This window comes from Pongo pygmaeus, chromosome 16, assembly GCF_028885625.2.
Source record: "Pongo pygmaeus isolate AG05252 chromosome 16, NHGRI_mPonPyg2-v2.0_pri, whole genome shotgun sequence".
NCBI classification, from domain to species: Eukaryota; Metazoa; Chordata; class Mammalia; order Primates; family Hominidae; genus Pongo; species Pongo pygmaeus.
This window is the reverse complement of record NC_072389.2, coordinates 59,763,575-59,782,291: the sequence shown is the minus strand read 5'-3', so window position 1 is coordinate 59,782,291 and position 18,717 is coordinate 59,763,575. Positions and strand designations below refer to the sequence as shown.

Below are 18,717 nucleotides of genomic sequence, written 5' to 3'. Positions count from 1 at the left end.
TGTCTCAAAAAGAAAAAAAAAAAGGAAAGGCTGATAATGGTAAAATGGATTTGACTGATGTTACTTATTTTTATATTTATGTTTAATTGATTTTGCTTTTTATTTATTATTCTGTATAGTGAGTCACTGCAAGAGTTAAAAAGAGAAATGCTGGCAAGAGATTTTTAAATCATTCCAATAAAATAGAATTTCTTTTTCAATGAAAATTACTAATTTCTTCTTTTCCAGAAAATGCTTCTCGTTGTTCTTACATTATTTCCTGCTGACAATTGGATATTGTTGAATTTCCATGGATTAAAAATGTTTTACTTAATTGATTTTTTTATTGCACCAATAAAAGCACACATCTCCTCAGTAATACATGGAAGCTGATTCTTTTCTTCTGGCTTCAGAGAATGTGTTTTCCTGAGTGTGATTCTAATACAACCTTCCTTGTGACCTCCCACCCTTTTATACTTCCATTCAGTACATTTGGTTATACCCCAGCAGGCTTATTGTGGCTAAGTTCAGTATTGCAGCTGAAGAAAGGTCAGAGCTACCAACGGGTGGCTGCAGCCCAGGGTCTAGGAATCTCAATTCAGCATTCTTTCTACTCTGTTACCGTGCACTCATGTCTCCCAACTTACATAACCTACCTGCCTGACTACTCTGAGGGTGAATTCTAGTTACTTTTCTAACATCAGGTACAATTATAATACGTTACTAAATATATTAACCTAAATATATTAACCCTGAGATTTTTAAATTCTCATATGAGCCTGCTTCCCCTACATCCTACAGAATTCCAAGAATAGGATGTGACATACTTTGGCAAACGCTATTCCTAATGACCCAGTTTCATTCTTTTCTTGGCATTCACCCAAACACAGCTGCTCATCAAGAAAAGACTTAGAGAATTTTTAGAATTATGCTCTACAGATGTCACTATATTGGGAAATTAGAATCATCTAACAAGACTCAGAAAGTCATCTCTAAGAATGGTTTTTAAATAAATGATTATTGGCTATTTTTTAAAATTTTAAAAGTAGGAGGTTAGTCTTCTTAATTAATGAAGACTTGAGATCAGAATATTTCATGGCAAATAAATATAATACAGTTTAGTGTCTCTCTGTCTTTGCTTCTTTATCTATATTCTGGGCCTCTTTAAACTTCTGAGATGCTCTGATTATAACATTTGACTTTGTCATAGTTGTTTGCAGCTTTGGCCCTTCCATACAAGTTGTCTGAGGTCAGAGATTATGCTTATTCATGACTACATCCCTCAAAGTGGCTTACAGTGCGTACAAGTGAGGCATATCAGCAAGCACTTGTTGAATGAACAGCCTAAAACCTCAGTCATCATTCAATCCACGGAATCAGACTTATATTTAGATCAGCCAGACGTAGAACTGTGTAAGTAGTTTCCCTAAATTACTATGTTTGTTATGTCACTACTCTGCATAAAAATCTCCAAAGGTTCTGTGTTTCCTAAATTGACCAGCACATTAAGTCTAAACTTCTCAACCTGGGAAGCAAAGTTCTTCAGATCTGGGGTATCTTCACTCTCCCAACATTTCCTACTGCTTCTCCCCACAAGGGTTGTTTCTCCCTGCCCTTCCCATGTCAGTCTCAGCTTTACCTCTTCCTTTGTTCCTGCTATTCCTCTGGCTTAGAATACTTTTCTAACTTCTCCATTTTAGTCTTCTACGAGCCCTGCCCTTGTCATGAAGCCTCTGTCTATTTCAGCTCTCATCAGATCTCCCTCCACTCAATTTACGGTTGATCTCACTAAGCTTGAAGCTGAATTGTGTCCCTTTTCACGTCATCTTTCAATTAGTTTATGTCATGTGGTCTTGCATATTATATGGATTTTTTTTGAGATTTGATAGACAGTGGCTGCTTCTTTTATTTCTTATATTTCCCTTGAAACTCTTGGCAAAGTAGTAAGCACATGGTAAGCCATTTTAGATTTTAAGAGGAGAAGAGGCCTTAAGATAAATTTGGTTTATCAAAATCAGTATGTCAAATATGAAAACTAAATTCATAAAAAACTTGAACTATTGAGATTCAATTACAAATATTGGCTGATTTGTAATCAGAAATCAGTTTTCATGGCTCCAAGTTCAATATATGTTGTACTATACTACAATGTCTGCTAAAACACTTAGCAATTTGCACATGAAATTGCCAAGGCTTACTTTCAGCTAGAAAACACCACATTTGAAATGGGAGTAATTTGGAAATCTATGGTAATTTCTTCTATTATAAGTAACTGAGTCCTCGATGTGAACAATAAATAAGTTTTTAAGAGATAAATCCATATTAAAGAAATAAGAAGTGCAGGAAATCAGATGGGAATCTTGGAAACAACTGAATTTACTAGTACAGAATTACAAATAAACTGGGATAGGGGTGACAGAGAAGACTAACACCACAAAACAATAGCATTTTTCAGATTGCCACAGACCCAGAAAAAAAGAAGACTCATTTTATTTAACCTACCTTTGCAAATCTTCTCATTAAGTGAGATAATGCTTCAGGATTAGGGCATTCCAGTTTCTTAATAATCTCAAAGCTCTGATTCAGCTGAGCAAAGACATCAACCACGGAGCAAGAAAAGAGGGCATGATCAGATGTCTGCTGGAACTGTGCGGAGAGGAGGTGAAACCATCCCAAACAGTACATTAGAGGCGGAATGGAAAAATCTTCGTTATTTCCCATCAACAACTGAATCTCCCGTATCATATATTTACATTTCCCAGTAATAAAATGCTTACCCACTTTAAAATCATTAATCTCCTTTTCTAGAAAGTGTGGTGGAACTAATATCATGGGGCAAGCTGCTGCTAATTGGTTTTTCCACTGCTGAATTGAGGTACTGGTTCTTTTGTATTTCATTTTCTCCAAAGGCAGTAGGTTAGCTTAGCAAGCCGGTTGTGCCTCAAGATTTTGGGAGCTGCTGCACAGGGACTGGGAGAATGTCTGCTCCTAATCTAGAAAACCTGGAAAAGTTCCAGGACAACAAAGATGTTTTGTACAAGCTTAGGGAACCTGTAGATTCAGATTAATGTAAGAATTAAAGAAAATCTTGGGAAAAATGGGTGACTGATTTTTTTTTTTTAAATAAATGTACGCAAGTTTCTAGGGTTCTGATCAGACCATTGAAATTGTGTTTTAAATTAATTTTGGTCATTGGGTAATGGAAACAATTAATAACAATGAGTCTAATAATTTCCATTAAGTTAAAAGCAAGCAATGTGACTGAATCATGGCAATGAACATTCTTAAGGTAATTTAAACTCACTCCATCTTTTTTGTCTCTTCCCAGTGCTCCATGAAGGAATTCCATTGACACATCTTCATTTTCATCTAGCCACTGCATGACAAAAGGTTCAAACCACCTATAACAAATTAATAATGTTACATACCACAAAGGATATCATTTGCATGTAATTAACAGGAATGCTGCTCTTTTTGTATATGAGAGTAATTCAGAATCAACAATCTCATTCTCTCTTGCAGTTGTGCTTCCTCAGAGACCTCTACCTGTTCTCCATCAAATCAATCTCCTCCTCTTTACCTCCAACCTCTACCTTGTCTTGATTCTTCCCATGTTGCCTTAAATATGCTTAGTTTCCAATAGCTACTCTGTAATTCCCTTCAAAATTCAAACTCTTGTAAAATGTAGACCTTGTGTGCTCTCTTCCCTGTCAACCCATTTCCTCATTTTTAAATTCTTTGCCATAGAGCTTCTACCCATTCACACTAATCTGTAACTGATCCTGGGTGCTTACCTCAGACTCGTAAGTTATGATCTATAATCTATGGACAATTGATTTTTGGAAATTGTTTAAGATATTTTTTTCTCCATTCTGAGCATAAATTCTTTTTTCTGTATGTGTGCCCAGTTGATCTAGCATCATTTATTTAGAACACCACTTATTCCCCCACCGCATTGAATTTGCATCTTTGATGCAAATGAGGTCATCATGCCATACATGTGAATTGGCCTCTGGACTATTTTATTCCCTTGGTCCATTTGTTATGCACTGATATGGTTTGGATCTGTGTCCCCACCAAATCTCATGTCAAATTGTAGTCCTCAATGTTGGAGGTGGGGCCTGGTAGGAGGTGGTTTGATCATGCAGGTGGAGTTTTCATGAATAGTTTAGAACTATCCCCTTGGTGCTGTTCTTGTGATAGTGTTTGAGTTCTCATGAGATCTGGTTATTTAAAACTGTGCAGCACATCCTGCCTCACTCTCTCTTGCTCGTGCTCCCCCGATGTGAGATGCCCCATTCCCCCTTTGCCTTTCGCCATGATTGAAAGCTTCCTGGAGACTTCCCAGAAGCAGAAGCCACTATGTTTCTTGTACAGCCTGCAGAACTATGAGCCAATTAAACCTATTTATTTTTTTACCTAGGCTCAGGTATTTCTTTATAGCAGTGTGAGAACGGACTGAGAAATGCATTAACATGACACTCTCTTAAGAACTCTACCTTATTAGATAACCAATAATGTAGTTCTCCGGTTTGTAGACTGCCTTTGTATTTTTAAGCACTTTGCATTTCTACATGCATTTTAAAAATCTTGTCAATTTGCACAAAAATATCTTTTGAAATTTGCATAGGGTTGCATTGAAACTGTAGTTCCATGTGGGGAGAATTACTATCTTTATAATAATGCATCTTTTTAGGAATGTTACATATTTCATTTAGTTCATCTTAAATTTCTCTCATAATATTTCATAGTTGCTTGAAAAGATGGCTTATATGCTGTTCATCACATTTATTTGTGGTGATTTTAATGTTATTTAAATGGTACAATTTATATATAATTTTCTAATTGTTTGTGGCTATAATACAGAAATTTAATACAGTTTTAAATAGACCACATGTACTTTTAAAATTCTACTTCAAAAACGTTTTGAATTTTCATCTACTTCCTGTTTTAGCTGCATTCTACAAAATTGGATATGCCGTATTTTATTAGCATTTAATTCAAAATATTTTGTAATTTTTACCATGATTTCTTTTTTTACTCATGAGTATTTAGAATATTCTGCTGATTTTCTGTATTTAGTTATCTAATTATCTTCTTGGAGTTGATCTGTGTCTTAATTCTATAGTGTCAAGAATACATAATATATGATTTCTCCCCTTAACATGTATTAGTTTTGTTTCATGGCTCAGGAGACAGTCTATTTTGGTAAATGTACCATGTGTACCTAATAACAATATGTATTTTATCATTTGTGTTTATAAATTTTATATGGGTGTTTTTGTGTGTAAGTATTGTCAATGAAAAATTATGGAAACTCTGGATGATCAGATATAGATATAGAAATATAGATACCTATATAGATAGATATCTCTAAATGTTTTATTCATATTTTTCAAACTTCTTTGTTCTTACTGTTTTTTGGGGTCTGGTTTTTCAATTCATTGCTGAAGAAGCATAATCTCCAGATAGTTATTTAGTCCTGTTGTCTGGTAGCCTTTAATTTTTTGATGAATGTTATATATTGTCCATGAAAAATTGTGGACCTTTGATCTAGACAGTGTTGGGTTTTAGGTTGGTCTATTTCCACTTTGTCATTATTTCTAGGGCAGAGACCTTCAAAACTCTCACCTGAAAGCCTGGAGTGTTTATAATGTTCCTTCTTTCTTAATTTTTGTACACAATGTACGATTCCATTTATATAAAGTATAAAAATCTATAAAACTAATCTATGCTATTAGGCATCAGAAGGTGGTTACTGCTGCAACAGAAGGAGAGGCTGTTACTGTAAGTAGGCACAAAGGGGACCAGCCTTGACTTCTAACATTTGTCCCTTCAGCACTATGAGACTGCTAAAGTATCTACTTAGTTCCCAATCTGTTAGTGGCCACTTTCTACTTGATTTTCTTCTGCCCCAATCTCAACACATAGGCAGATTAGGCATCAGAAAATGCCTTCAGTGGGAACTGCCTGTAGAATGTTGTGCTCATATCTCTGTGGTTTCCTTTTCTCTGGGATCTTGGTCTCACAAATCCAAGCAGCCTTCATTGCCCCGTCACTCATATTGTTTCTCCAGTCCAGGGAGACAGCTGTAAACTCTGAGCTACTGTTGGCTGTTTGCTCTGCAAGCCCCGTATTGCAAACTGGCAGATGTATAGGGGTGAAAACATGGGAGAGAAGATGCAACAAAATACAGGACTCATCTTAGTGCATTTTTCTTTTCTCAGGGATCTTAGATTCTCAAGTGCTGGTTGCCTTTGTTGTCTCTGTTGTCTTTCTGATGCTGTTTAATTTTATTTACCTTTTTTGTTGGCCATCAGGGAAAATATTAGTCTGATTTTAGTTTAGTGTAGTGTCTAGACAGAGCCAGAAGCAGAAGTGTCTGGCAAATAGCTCCTCTATTTACTTCCCTATTCCTGATCAGTGATACTACCAACAACTTAGGCATACAGACTTCATGTTTAACTCTTTCCTCTTTCTTGTTTATTTTTCTATTTTTAAAATGTTTTCATTTCAATAGGTTTTGAGGGGAACACATGGTGTTTGGTTACACGAATAAGTTTTTTAGTGGTGATTTCTGAGATTTTGGTGCATCCATCATCTAAGCAGTGTTTACAGTACCCAATGTGTAGTCTTTTATCCTTCCCCCCCACCTCCCTTTCCCCCAAGTCTTCAAAGTCCATTGTATCATTCTTATGCCTTTGCTTCCTCATAGCTCAGCTCCTACTTATGAGTGAAAACATATGTTTGGTTTTCCGTTCCTGGGTTACTTCACTTAGAATAATGGTCTCCAGTTTCATCCAGGTTGCTGGGAATGTCATTATTTCTTTCCTTTCTATGGCTGAGTAGTATTCTACGGTGTGTATATATATGTGTATACACATATATATACACACCACAATTTCTTTATCCACTCGTTGATTGATGGGCATATGGGCTGGTTCCACATTTTTGAAATTGTGAATTGTGCTTCTGAAAACATGCATGTGCAAAGATCTTTTTTGTATATGACTTCTTTTCCTTTGGGTAGATACTCAGAAGTGGGATTGCTGGATTAAATGGTAGATCTAATTTTAGTTCTTTAAGGAATCTTCACCTTTCCTCTTTCTTTTAACCCCATGTCTTTAGTTGACAAATTCTGTAAATTCTGTCTTCAAAATTTCTGTCCCACATCTTCATCCTTTGCATACTTACTGCAATCACTCTATATTATCAATATAGCCTTTATTTAACATAAAGACTATAATTTTATGTTACTTATTTTAAGTATGTTTTATTTGACAAAAGAAGTTGTATGTATTTACCAAGTATAACATGTTGTTTTGAAATATGTATACATTGTGGAATGGCTAAATTGAAATAATTAACAAATGCATTACTTCACATACTTATCATTTTTATGGTGAGAACATGTAAAATATGTTCTCTTGCAACTTTTCAGAATATGATACACTAATTATAGTCACCATGTTGTATAATAGATCTCTTGAACTCATTCCTCCTACTTAACTAAAATGTTGTATCTTTTGACCAAAATCTCCCCAACACCCTATACCCAATAGTATAGCATTTTTAAGTTATCCCACTGTCCCCTTACTTCTTATATATTTTGTATGAGAAAAGTTGTGTTAAAGGGCTCTTCTAATTTCATCTCTAAATCACTCATTACCTTCTAAATCTCTTCTCTGCCCCCCATTCCTTGTCTCTTCCAACTCCCACAATGCCTGATGAATGTGGTACAAGCTTCACAATATTTATTTATAACAATCTGGCTCAAAACTACTTTTCCTACATTATTTTTTAAAACGCTACTATTAATTTTATAAAAATAGAAATATGCCTCACTTCCTATGGATGATAGCTCATATATTCTTACCTCCATAATTATGCTCATAACTTTCATTTTCATCTTAATGCTTTTTCTCCCTTTTCTTTCTGTAACCTGGCAAATTTTATAAAGTCTACATCAAATGCTATCCCATCCATAAATATTGTGTGGAGTTCCCCAAATGGAGGTAATTTCTCTTTTCTGTGAAACCCTATTGCACTTTGCTTATGCTCCTTAAATTAGCACATATTTCATTTTGCCTTGCTTTATAATGATATTTGAGCTTATCAGCATCTCCTAGAGTATAAGTTCCTTTCAGGGTGGGAGTCTTTATTTTCTATTGCTCTACAGCACCTGGAAAGTGCCTGGCATAGGGAAGACCCCATCAATAGAATAAAATAGAATTCTAATACATATCAAATGCAAAGTATTACATGAGTCCTTGTGTGATTACAAATGTGTTTGAAAGAGGCATATTTATGAGAAAGTTCCCTGTTAAACCACTATTTCTATTTTTAGAAATAAGAATTCCTAAGAGAGTTACAAGTTTGAATAAAAAGGAAAATCTGAATATATAGGTCAATATACAAGCACCATAATTTCCCCCAAAAAATCTGTGTTCTGGTACTTTTACAGAAAATCATTCATGTTTTCACGTGAGCCATGTCTTATTATGCATTTTTTTGTCTTTGAGTTGAATATCCAGGTAGGGCATATTTGAAATGTGCAACACAATTCAATTAAATATGGTTCCCAAAGACATGCAAATCCTTTAATGTTAACTTCATAATGGAAATTTCTGCATTCCAATGAAGATTATGTGAAGAGATTTTAGTGCTGCACAATTCAGGTGTAATTTTACAGGACGGTGAATTTAGATCTGAGGGTGTGTGTGTGAAAATCACTACTTACAAGGAGTATTCAGGAACAGCATCCTTGAAGGCAGGAAGTTCACGCACATATTCATTATAAAACCATTTAACTTTGAAATGCAAATTCATATAATCGGTGCTCTTGCATAACCGCTGATTTTCATGTTCTATAACAGATAAAATCAAATATTTAATAAAGCTTGGTTTGCCAACAATGCTGCTATGTTCCAATCTATTTTTATTAATAGAATTTCTAAAAGGAAGAAAATAGTATATTAGATGTAAAGGTATAATGAATTGCTAAAAGCAGAGCGAAAATTTTATAAAATGCAGAAATAATTACAAGTCCCACATAGAATAGGTCAAGCAGTAATGCAAAATAACTTCAATGTTCTAATCCAGCTTACTGAAAAATGCGAAAAGTCAGATGTAGTTACAGAGAAGTAACATACTAAAATTTCGTTTATCTGCAAATTTTCAAATTTTCACTGCTTTTAGCTTGATGCAAAGTGACAGAGAGAATTAAAATTCTTTTTTTAAAATTATTCTTTAAGTTTTAGGGTACATGTGCACAATGTGCAGGTTTGTTACATATGTATACATGTGCCATGTTGTTCTAAGCATGCATAAAACATGAGTCAGAGCTATAATCATTGATTAATCAATATTGGAGATATGAAGTGAGTAGATCACATTTCTGGCCTAGTTATTTACCCCCTAAAGCATTAAAATAGTTGAAAAGGAGAGAAAATATCTCTAACTTATGAGGCACATGATTTCTTCTTCATTCTGTAGGTTTACCTAAAGTTATCTTGCACCCTTTGGCTTTTTTGATACATTCTTAGCAGGATTTCCTAATATGAGGCATTTTTTTCTCTCTTGCTCAAAAAATATAGCTTATCACAGTTGTTAAGCTATTGTGACCTGGACATACAGGGCTGGGGAACAGAGACAAATAATAACGTTACTGAGAATGTTTATCTATGCTATTTTTCCCTCCTTAATAATATTTGGCCAGTTTTCACTACAACTGTAAACATAATGAAATCTAAAAAAATACCTAGCTGTATCCAGGTTGAATGTGCCCTCTGACAAATTCTGCTTGAGGTCTGTGAGTCTCCTAAGGACTTTGATTTATAGCAGAAACATCCTATACTTTACATTCCAAGCTAAATTCTTAAAACACTATTTGAAGAACTAGATTGTTATAAACAAATTAAAGGCATCCCTGCTTTTCAAAACCTGAATATAGAGGGACTAAAATCCCAGTCATGAACATAAGAGAGAACTCAACCCCAGGTCAAACATTTCCAAATTATCTGAACAATGATTAATTTAAGACAAGTTGTAAAGCAGAGAGAGACAGAGAGAGGAGAGAGTGAGGGAGAGAGGCAGGAAGGGAGGGAGGTAGGGGAACATAAAGACACGTACTCACATAGAAACAAGAGTAATAAACTAATACTTCTAGGCCAAACTCCCAAACAAAATTTTAGTCAAGATGATATTTTGCTTTAGCTCCCTCCAAATTCATTGCACTCTTTTCACCATTCAGTGTAAGCTCTCCCCTAACCTCTCTCTTCAGATGTCTAATATCCCTGTGCTCTTTAAGAGAAAACATTTACTTGATAAACTCAGGTAGAAATTTAACACAATACTACCCTGAAACCCAGACCAATGGAGACCTTCGCTTGGGAAATGATGAATTTAGAAGGTTCAACTTATCACAAATATAGACTCATCATTAAATAGCTCTTGGGCTCCTCTATCACTTGGGATCTTACACTTGGTGCTGGCACAGAACAAGACAGAACACTAAATATTTCCTCTTGTGAGTAACACCACCTGCTCTTATGATTAATACCCTCTAAGACCCAGAGAAACATTTTGGACTATTTTTCCTCCTGTGTCCTAGAAACAAAAGGTGACAATGTCCAAATGCTACCAAGGTTTGCAGGTTGTATCATTACTGACAACAGAAAGATACTGCTTTGGAGTGTGGGGAGAAATTTGTGCTCTGGAAGCACTTAGGTAAGAGAAGGGGCAAACTAATTAACTTGCCAAATTCTTCCTTTGGATAGCAGAAATGCAGCAGATTATTGCATAATAAAGCATCATTAAAAAGCACCCACTTGCTTACTTTCCTTTGGTTCAACTGTATGCGTCTGAAGATACTCATAAATCACTGCAGTACCATTAATCAAAACAGGTGAGCATAACGGCTGAGAACTGTGTTAAATATTAAATAATTCATATTATGTTTAAATTTGTGCATGTAAATTTCTATGTTTATATACATGAAGCCTGATACTTCTTTGCCAACTAGATGGCCATTTAATGTTAAAATTGTCAATAGTTTTATTTTGTTTTTAAAATCTAGATACATGAGGTTTAACTAAATTTGAGCTGTATTCAAATGATTTACTGTAGAAATTTATATCTAATATTAATAATTTGTATTTTGTTTTCATTTAAATAAATATTTTGGGTACTTTAGAAAAAACTTTCTGAAAACTATATATAAACTGTATCTGAGAACACATATAGATATAATTTTGTTTTAATTTTTGGATTTGAAAGTTTAAATTGAACCTTTGTATAAACTATAGACTCAAGTGTATGTTTTGAATAGGGCAACCTTTTATTTTTTAATCCTTTATTAACAAGGTGTGTAAACTATGATTGGGTAGAAAAAGAAAATATATAAGTAGAGTTTAGAAAAAGTAAAGGCTGAAAAGCAAAAAGAGAGAAAACATTTCAAAGCGAAGGTGTGCCTAAATTTTTTTTTTTTTTTTTTTTTGAGACGGAGTCTCGCTTTGTCGCCTAGGCTGGAGTACAGTGGCGCGATCGCGGCTCACTACAAGCTCCGCCTCCCGGGTTCACGCCATTCTCCTGCCTCAGCCTCTCCGAGTAGCTGGGACTACAGGCGCCCGCCACCAAGCCCGGCTAATTTTTTGTATTTTTAGTAGAGACGGGGTTTAACCGTCTCTATCTCCTGACCTCGTGATCTGCCCGCCTCGGCCTCCCAAAGTGCTGGGATTACAAGCGTGAGCCACCGCACCCGGCCAGGTGTGCCTAAATTTTAAAAACAGAAAATAGTGAAAACAAGCACATATCATGTGACTCAGGAAAGGTATTGTTTGGCACCACATTAAGCCAAATGCAAAATATTTGAAAATTTTTATTATAAGAACAAATTAGTGATTTTGCTAAAATAAAGGTGAGAAAATATATTTTCTGAAAAAATATACTGATTCATGCATACATTTATTTAAAAACAAAAGTATTACCAATCTAAGCATAACACTCAAATATGCATATTGATAATTACATTTTAACTTTTGCATTTTTCCAGCTTTTAGCATCTTAAAATGTAACTGCTATTACACACAACTTTTATCATGTTGATATGAAGGTTTTTTTTTTTTTAGGTAGGAAGTTAGGATATGTTTTATTTAACAGTTTATTAGTTAGATTTATAAATTATAACTATTTAGGTCTATGGTATGGTATGTGGACCTTCATCTGTGCTCTTGCCTTTGCAAATGTTAGGAATGAGCCTGAATTAATGTGTTATTTCTTCCAAGAGCATTTGCACATGAAGAGAATGCTGAAGAAAAAAGCAACTCAGTTTCATTTACTACCAAAAAATGTTTACTGGGTGTGTCTCTTGCCCCAGGTTACATGTGAGGCATTGGAAATATAAATATGGACACATTGATCTGAAGTGGATGGAGCTTAGGGAGGAAAGGGTGATAAGTTAACTTTCAATTCAATACAATATGGCAAGTGCCTTGATTTTTGACAGGTACAGGATGTTGTGGTCTCTTGGAGGAGATGAATTTAGCTCTACTTTGTGCTTTAAGTGAACAACTTAATAATGAAATGATCTGCTGATAGTGGTATTTAGTGGGAGAGAGGAATTTGTGTCAAAAGAAACATAAAACAAGACTTTTTTTTACTTAAATGGGATACTATTTAAGATGTGTGCATGTCTGCAAAATTATGTAACTGTGTTTCCAATTAAAACCTTGAGTTTTTCCTGTCTCTCTACTCATGTTTTTAAATATTTTGGTGGTAAGTCTGGGTGAATGTTGAATTTATGCCGTGCCATTAAAAAAAAAAAAAAGTTTCCCAATCCCTGTCCCTTGCAATGCAGTAGCCTCTACACTTTGGAAAGCAGGTAAAAGCCAGCAGTAGGCCGCATTCTGGTCAGTTTTTCAGACAAGACCTTCAGTTTATTTGCTTAACCCATCTGTACTTCAATTCTAGTTGTTTCTTCCTCCTTATTTGGCTGCTCTGCTCAGAACTTACAGATCTCCTCCAATTCATCCTCCTGGACTCTGCAAACTCCCTACATTCCTACAGTCTCTTCATTCCTGTTGTTCCCACAAAAGAAACACTTCTGTCTACTTTACTGCAGCCACAGATAGGCAGACCACTTCTTCACTTCACAAGTCTTCCCGTTGAGGATGGATATGGGAAAGGAGATAGGAAAGATATCTTAATCTTTCTAAAGAATTAAAACTAGTTTTATTCTTATCTAGAGACTACTCATTCTAGTTCCTAAGAGTGTACCTACTATGATAACTCTAAGTATCAGAGTTTTACCAGCCTCTTTGCTGGGAAAAAATATTAGAAAAATTACCAATAGTTTCCTCCTTATAAAGTTGCTTCTAAACCCATGGGAATTAATCTTTATCCCTTTATGCTATATTTCTCTCATGTACTATCAGCTGATATTTATTGTTCTCTGTTGACAGAAACAGGGGAGCTCAGTATCTGTTTGCCCATTCTGCCAGTTCAACAAAAGAGAAATTGGGTTCTTTCATGCATTATGCACTTCAGCTGATATAATAAAAGATTTTCAATATATTGAGTTAATTGGTGATATAGGTCTGATCTTGAGGACAGTACAAACAAAAATGAAAAGAAATGATATGATTCTATATAATGAGATCTACCTGTGATGTTTGCCCTTAAGTGGCAAATACTAAATATAAGATTTTGTTTGTTTGTTTGCAGTGACTTGTAGTACAGAAATCATCATGAACCCCAGTATTTGTGGCAGGTTTAACTAACTGGTTACCAAACTATGTCCTTTTCCTCTCAGGTACACAACCAGACTACATTTTCCAGCCTTCCTTGCTGTATGATTGAATTTGGGGCTCTGCTACATCACAACAAGATTTTCCAAACTTAATACCCACTTATTAATTATCCTCCAGAGTGCTCTGCTTTCTAATTTCCTGCTTCTTTCTTCTTGTATACATATACATACATATAGATTTATATATACCCACATACATTGAGGCTGTCTCCTTGCCCTGTTGGAACTGTATCAGTGTAACCCTAGCTGACTCCACTATGAATTGATGCACCACTGCACAGAAAACTAGTTAATCAAATTTGTTAAGTTCATGTTAAGATAAAAGTATACAGGCTTTGAATGAGGAGTAATCATACAAGTAAAATACATAGGCTTTGTGGATAATCTAATAAATATTTTACCTTCCTGTCATCCTTGTTTCATATTCGTGGTCTCTCAGTTACATTCTGGGTAGTTAATGCCTCTTAAATGATTCTATAAAAAGTGAGCTGTTATTGTTTCAAAATCCAAGTGCCTGTTTTTCTTATGTGTTCATATATTCCTTCCATAATGAGTAATCACATATTATACAGGAGATATTTAAAATAAACTACAATTATATCCTAATGCCTACCAAATAATCAATGTAAGATATTATCATATCAAATTCAAAAATATAGTTCAAATTACTTTTATTTCTACTCACATTATCTTCTGCTTAGTGGTAGACTGCGTTGACAAAATGGCATCAATCTCATCTGATGTGAATGACTCTTAGAATTTATTTAGCCATCAATCCTCCTACATTTTTAATTTTGGCAGCAAAGATTTAACTAGCTCATTACATTTACAAAATAAAACATTTAATTAGTTTTCCAAGCTGCAGTATAATTTTGTACGAAATTTAATCTTTGAATTTCAATGAGAAATATGAATATTTTACTACCAGAATAAAAATGGTTCATTAAAACTGTACAAGGAAAAGGCTTGGCAATTTGGAAGAATGTGACTATTTTCCTTTAAATGGTGCTTACCAGCATTCACTTGAAAATAATATATTTTCTTCACAAAGTCAGTGTCATTCATCAGTTTTTTTCTGTATAGTGTACAATTATGTTTTGGTTTACATAATAGGAATGGTATATTCTTGACCCGTTCTCATGCCAAAGGAAAATTTGCTGCTATCATTAGAGTGTTGTTTTTCAGTCCTTACTTTGTGACATCATTTTATTGCATAAACACTGCTTTATCCTATAGTTTGTAACATATAATTTCTTTAAGACTATTTTAATCATCCCTCTCCGTGTTTGACAGCCTGCTCTAGCTCTAATAGGTGGTAATATGAATGGTCTGGAAACAATATGAAATAAAAAGCCTGTATTAGGATTCAGTATGTATGATGTTTTACCAGCTATTGTGTGCTCACAAACACAAAATTTTATCACCAAGAAACGTTGGTTCTAAACTATGACAGACTATTATAGATACAAAACACACATAAGCATTTCCAAGGTAATTATAACTTCATATTAACAATATTTAGATGGGATCATGGGTTCTTTTTTATATGCTAAGAATGGTAAGCCATGTAATCAGAAGTTAAAAAAATAAGGTAGGATGAGTTACCATTTTCCATTTTAGAGAAACTTTATAAAGATATTATAATGTTGGGATATCTTTGGAGGCAAGAAATCATCAAAATCCTGGCTGCCAAAAGTAAGCTATAGTGTTAACAAGGTTAAAGGTTAGAGTAATACAAACAAAAAAATAAATGACTATACATAATATGTCAGGAAAAATCATCTGGACCAATGTGAATCCTCTAGAGAGGAAAATAGGCAAAAAGGAAAGATTAGTCACAATTGTGAATTATGGTAATCAAATTTATTTTCTCTCTCTCTGTCTTTTTTTTTTTTTTTTTTTGAGATGGAGTCTTGCTCTGTTGCCCAGGCTGGAGTGCAGTGGCACAATCTTGGCTCACAGCAACCTCCACCTCCTGAGTTCAAGCAATTATCCTGCCTCAGCCTACCAAGTAATTGAGATTACAGGTGAGTGTAACTACACCTGGCTAACATTTGTATTTCTAGTAGAGATGGTGTTTCATCATGTTGGCCAGGCTGGTCCCAAACTCCTTACCTCAAGTAATCCACCCGCCTTAGCCTCCCAAAATGCTGGGATTACAGGTGTGAGCCACTGTGCCCAGCCATTATGGTAATAAACGTTCTTTAGAATCAATGACTTTGGAGGAACAAATATAGTTAATTTTTGTAGGGTAAGAAAAAAGATATAGAAGTTTCTTTCATGACACATTTCTGATATCAAATCTTAGCAAAATACCAGGAAAAAAAGCAAAGAAAATTAATGAAATGGTGCCTTACTTTATGACCGCTGAAACTCATGCCAAAGGAAGCTTTATTCTTGAGAGGAGTAGCAGTTGGTAATTCTGCTCATAGTTACAAACAATTCCTCAGCAGAAACCCGGAATGAATCCAGGATCCCTGGGTTCATTAAACCAGGAATGATGTGAGGTTGGACATACCTCACAGATACACTCTCTAATTGATCTACTTAGAATTCTGGCCTAGATCTATGAGGTACGTTCTGGTTGGACATTCCTCATAGATATACTCTCTGATTGATCTACTTAGATTTCTGGCCTTGATCTATGAAGTATGTTCCAGTTGGACATTCCTCTTAGATATACTCTCTGATTGACCTACTTGAATTCTGGCTTGTATCTAGTTCTGGTCTAGATCTAAAGCCATACTGGTATGTTTAGAGGAAGAGCCACTCCATGATATGACTTGGAAGAATGCTGCATGACTTGTCCAAGCCATATACCTGAAAAATTAGGAAGCAGTATACAAGTAGATCCACATAATCTGATGTTGGAAATAGAGATGGATAGTTATAAAGAAAAAGAATGGGATGGAAAGGGAAAAGGTATTTTTTAAAAAGAGGGAGCCAACAGGCTGGATCATAACGATAAAAGATAGGCATCCAAAGAAGCTCTTGGCATTAATTGACAAATCATTGACCAAGTGTATTAAAAAAAAATAATAAGTTTCACTTACTTTGCATATTTACCCATAATCCTAGAAATAAATATAGTACAAAGTATGTCTGTGAGAATGAGAACTGAGGACTAAAATGTGGATTTCATTCCTTTATACAACATATTCATTGACTATTCTACTATGAACCAAGTACTATTTTCTTTTTTCTTTTTCTTTTTTTTTTTTTTTTTTTTGAGATGGAGTCTCGCTCTGTTGCCCTGGCTAGAGTGCAGTGGCGTGATCTTGGCTCACTGCAGCCTCCACCTCCTGGGGGTTCAAGCAATTCTCCTGCCTCAGCCTCTGGAGCAGCTAGGATTACAAGTGCCCACCACCACGCCCAGATATTTTGTGTGTGTGTGTGTGTGTGTGTGTGTGTGTGTGTATGTGTGTTTTAATAGAGACGGGGTTTCACCATGTTGGCCAGGTTGGTCTCGAACTCCTAACCTCAGGTGATGTGCCCACCTCAGCCTCCCAAAGTGCTGGGATTACAGGCGTGAGCCACCATGCCCAGCCACCAGGTACTATTTTCTATACAGGAAATACAGCAAAGAAAAAGACACCGTGTCCCTGTCATCATGGAGCTTATAGTGACAAGTGGCAGACAATAAATGACATTCAATATAATGTGAAGTATAATGTGAGGTATGTGTTCTGGAAAAAATATATATATAATGTAATGTAAGGGGAGGAAGTGGGCCTGGAGTGCCTTTTTTGATAGGGTGCTCACGGAAGGTGGCTTATGAGATGACAAGAGAGCAGAACTGAATGAAGTCAAAAAGCAAACCACAGAGCCATCTTCTGGAAGAGCATTCCCGGTGGAGAATACAGACAGTAAAGTGGCCCTCAAGCAAAATGTGCTTGACAAGCTCAAAGAGATGCAAGGAGGCCAATGTGACTGAAGCAAAGTGAGTTTGGGAGAGTGCTGAGATCTGGGTTCAGAGAGAAACCCAGACTAGGTCACGTAGGATCTTGTAACCCATGACTGAGACATTTTCCTCTAAGAGTTATGGAATAAAACTGCATGATTTTGGTCTGATTTACATTTGTAAAACATGACTTTGGTTGCTATCTGGTGAACAGATGACAGGGATGAGAAAGTGGAGGCAGAAGGACATGCAGAAGGCTACTGCAGTAGAACAAGGGACAGGGCAGCTTGGACACTTGGGTGGTAGCAGTGATGATTGTGGTAGAAGTGGTGAGGCATGAAGTCTAATCTTGGTTCTGTGTCTTTCCACTACATAGCCTTACCTCTCACGTCTTTCCTTCCTAAATAACCTGAGACCAGAAATGGTAACTTATTGAAATTTTGTATCCCTGTCCAACCTTGTTTGCTTAAAACCATAGATGGATGAATAGATGAATAGATAAATGGATAAAAGAATGTGAAGATTGTATCCAGTTTCTTTGCCATTTCCATTTCTTCATTTTCTTCTAGGTCTTACTGGGAATGGAGTGGATCATCATGGCCTACAACTTTGCTGGTTTATAGCTTCCAATGGGGAAAAGTCATTGCTGCATCTTACTCACTTTTTTTTTCTGTATTAAAATAAAAGGCCCTGATTTTGTCAGTAATTTTTTTTGCTAAGAATTGTTGATAAAACAAAAAAAAATTTCATCCATAATAGTTCAAATTAACCACTCATAAATAATCAGTTTCAAGTATGTCTCAGAATCTTATAACTTTTATTACAAAATCATTACTTATAGTTTCTTATTAAAAGACTCAAATCTTTGTGGATTTTACCTCTTGAAATTTATGGTACATTTTCTCATTACTTATTTAAATGTAACCTGTAACTGAGATCCTGTTTTGTGGGAGGAAATTGATTTCTATCAATGATTTACAGCATACAAAAACAAACTGTAGGAATTTCTCTTTTTGGTAGATTTCAACTA

The 18,717-nt window shown here is 35.3% G+C and overlaps 1 protein-coding gene across 1 annotated transcript in view; it reads right to left on the bottom strand.

The window, feature by feature from the left end:
* UNC13C (unc-13 homolog C) overlaps positions 1 to 18,717 on the bottom strand; it is a 662,499-nt gene that overhangs the window by 126,276 nt on the left and 517,506 nt on the right. The window contains exons 19-21 of the mRNA XM_063652632.1: positions 8,720 to 8,846; positions 3,284 to 3,380; positions 2,482 to 2,625 (exon numbers count right to left, since the gene is read on the bottom strand). Coding sequence (XP_063508702.1) covers positions 2,482 to 2,625; positions 3,284 to 3,380; positions 8,720 to 8,846 — 368 coding nt within the window. The remainder of the gene's footprint in view (positions 1 to 2,481; positions 2,626 to 3,283; positions 3,381 to 8,719; positions 8,847 to 18,717) is intronic.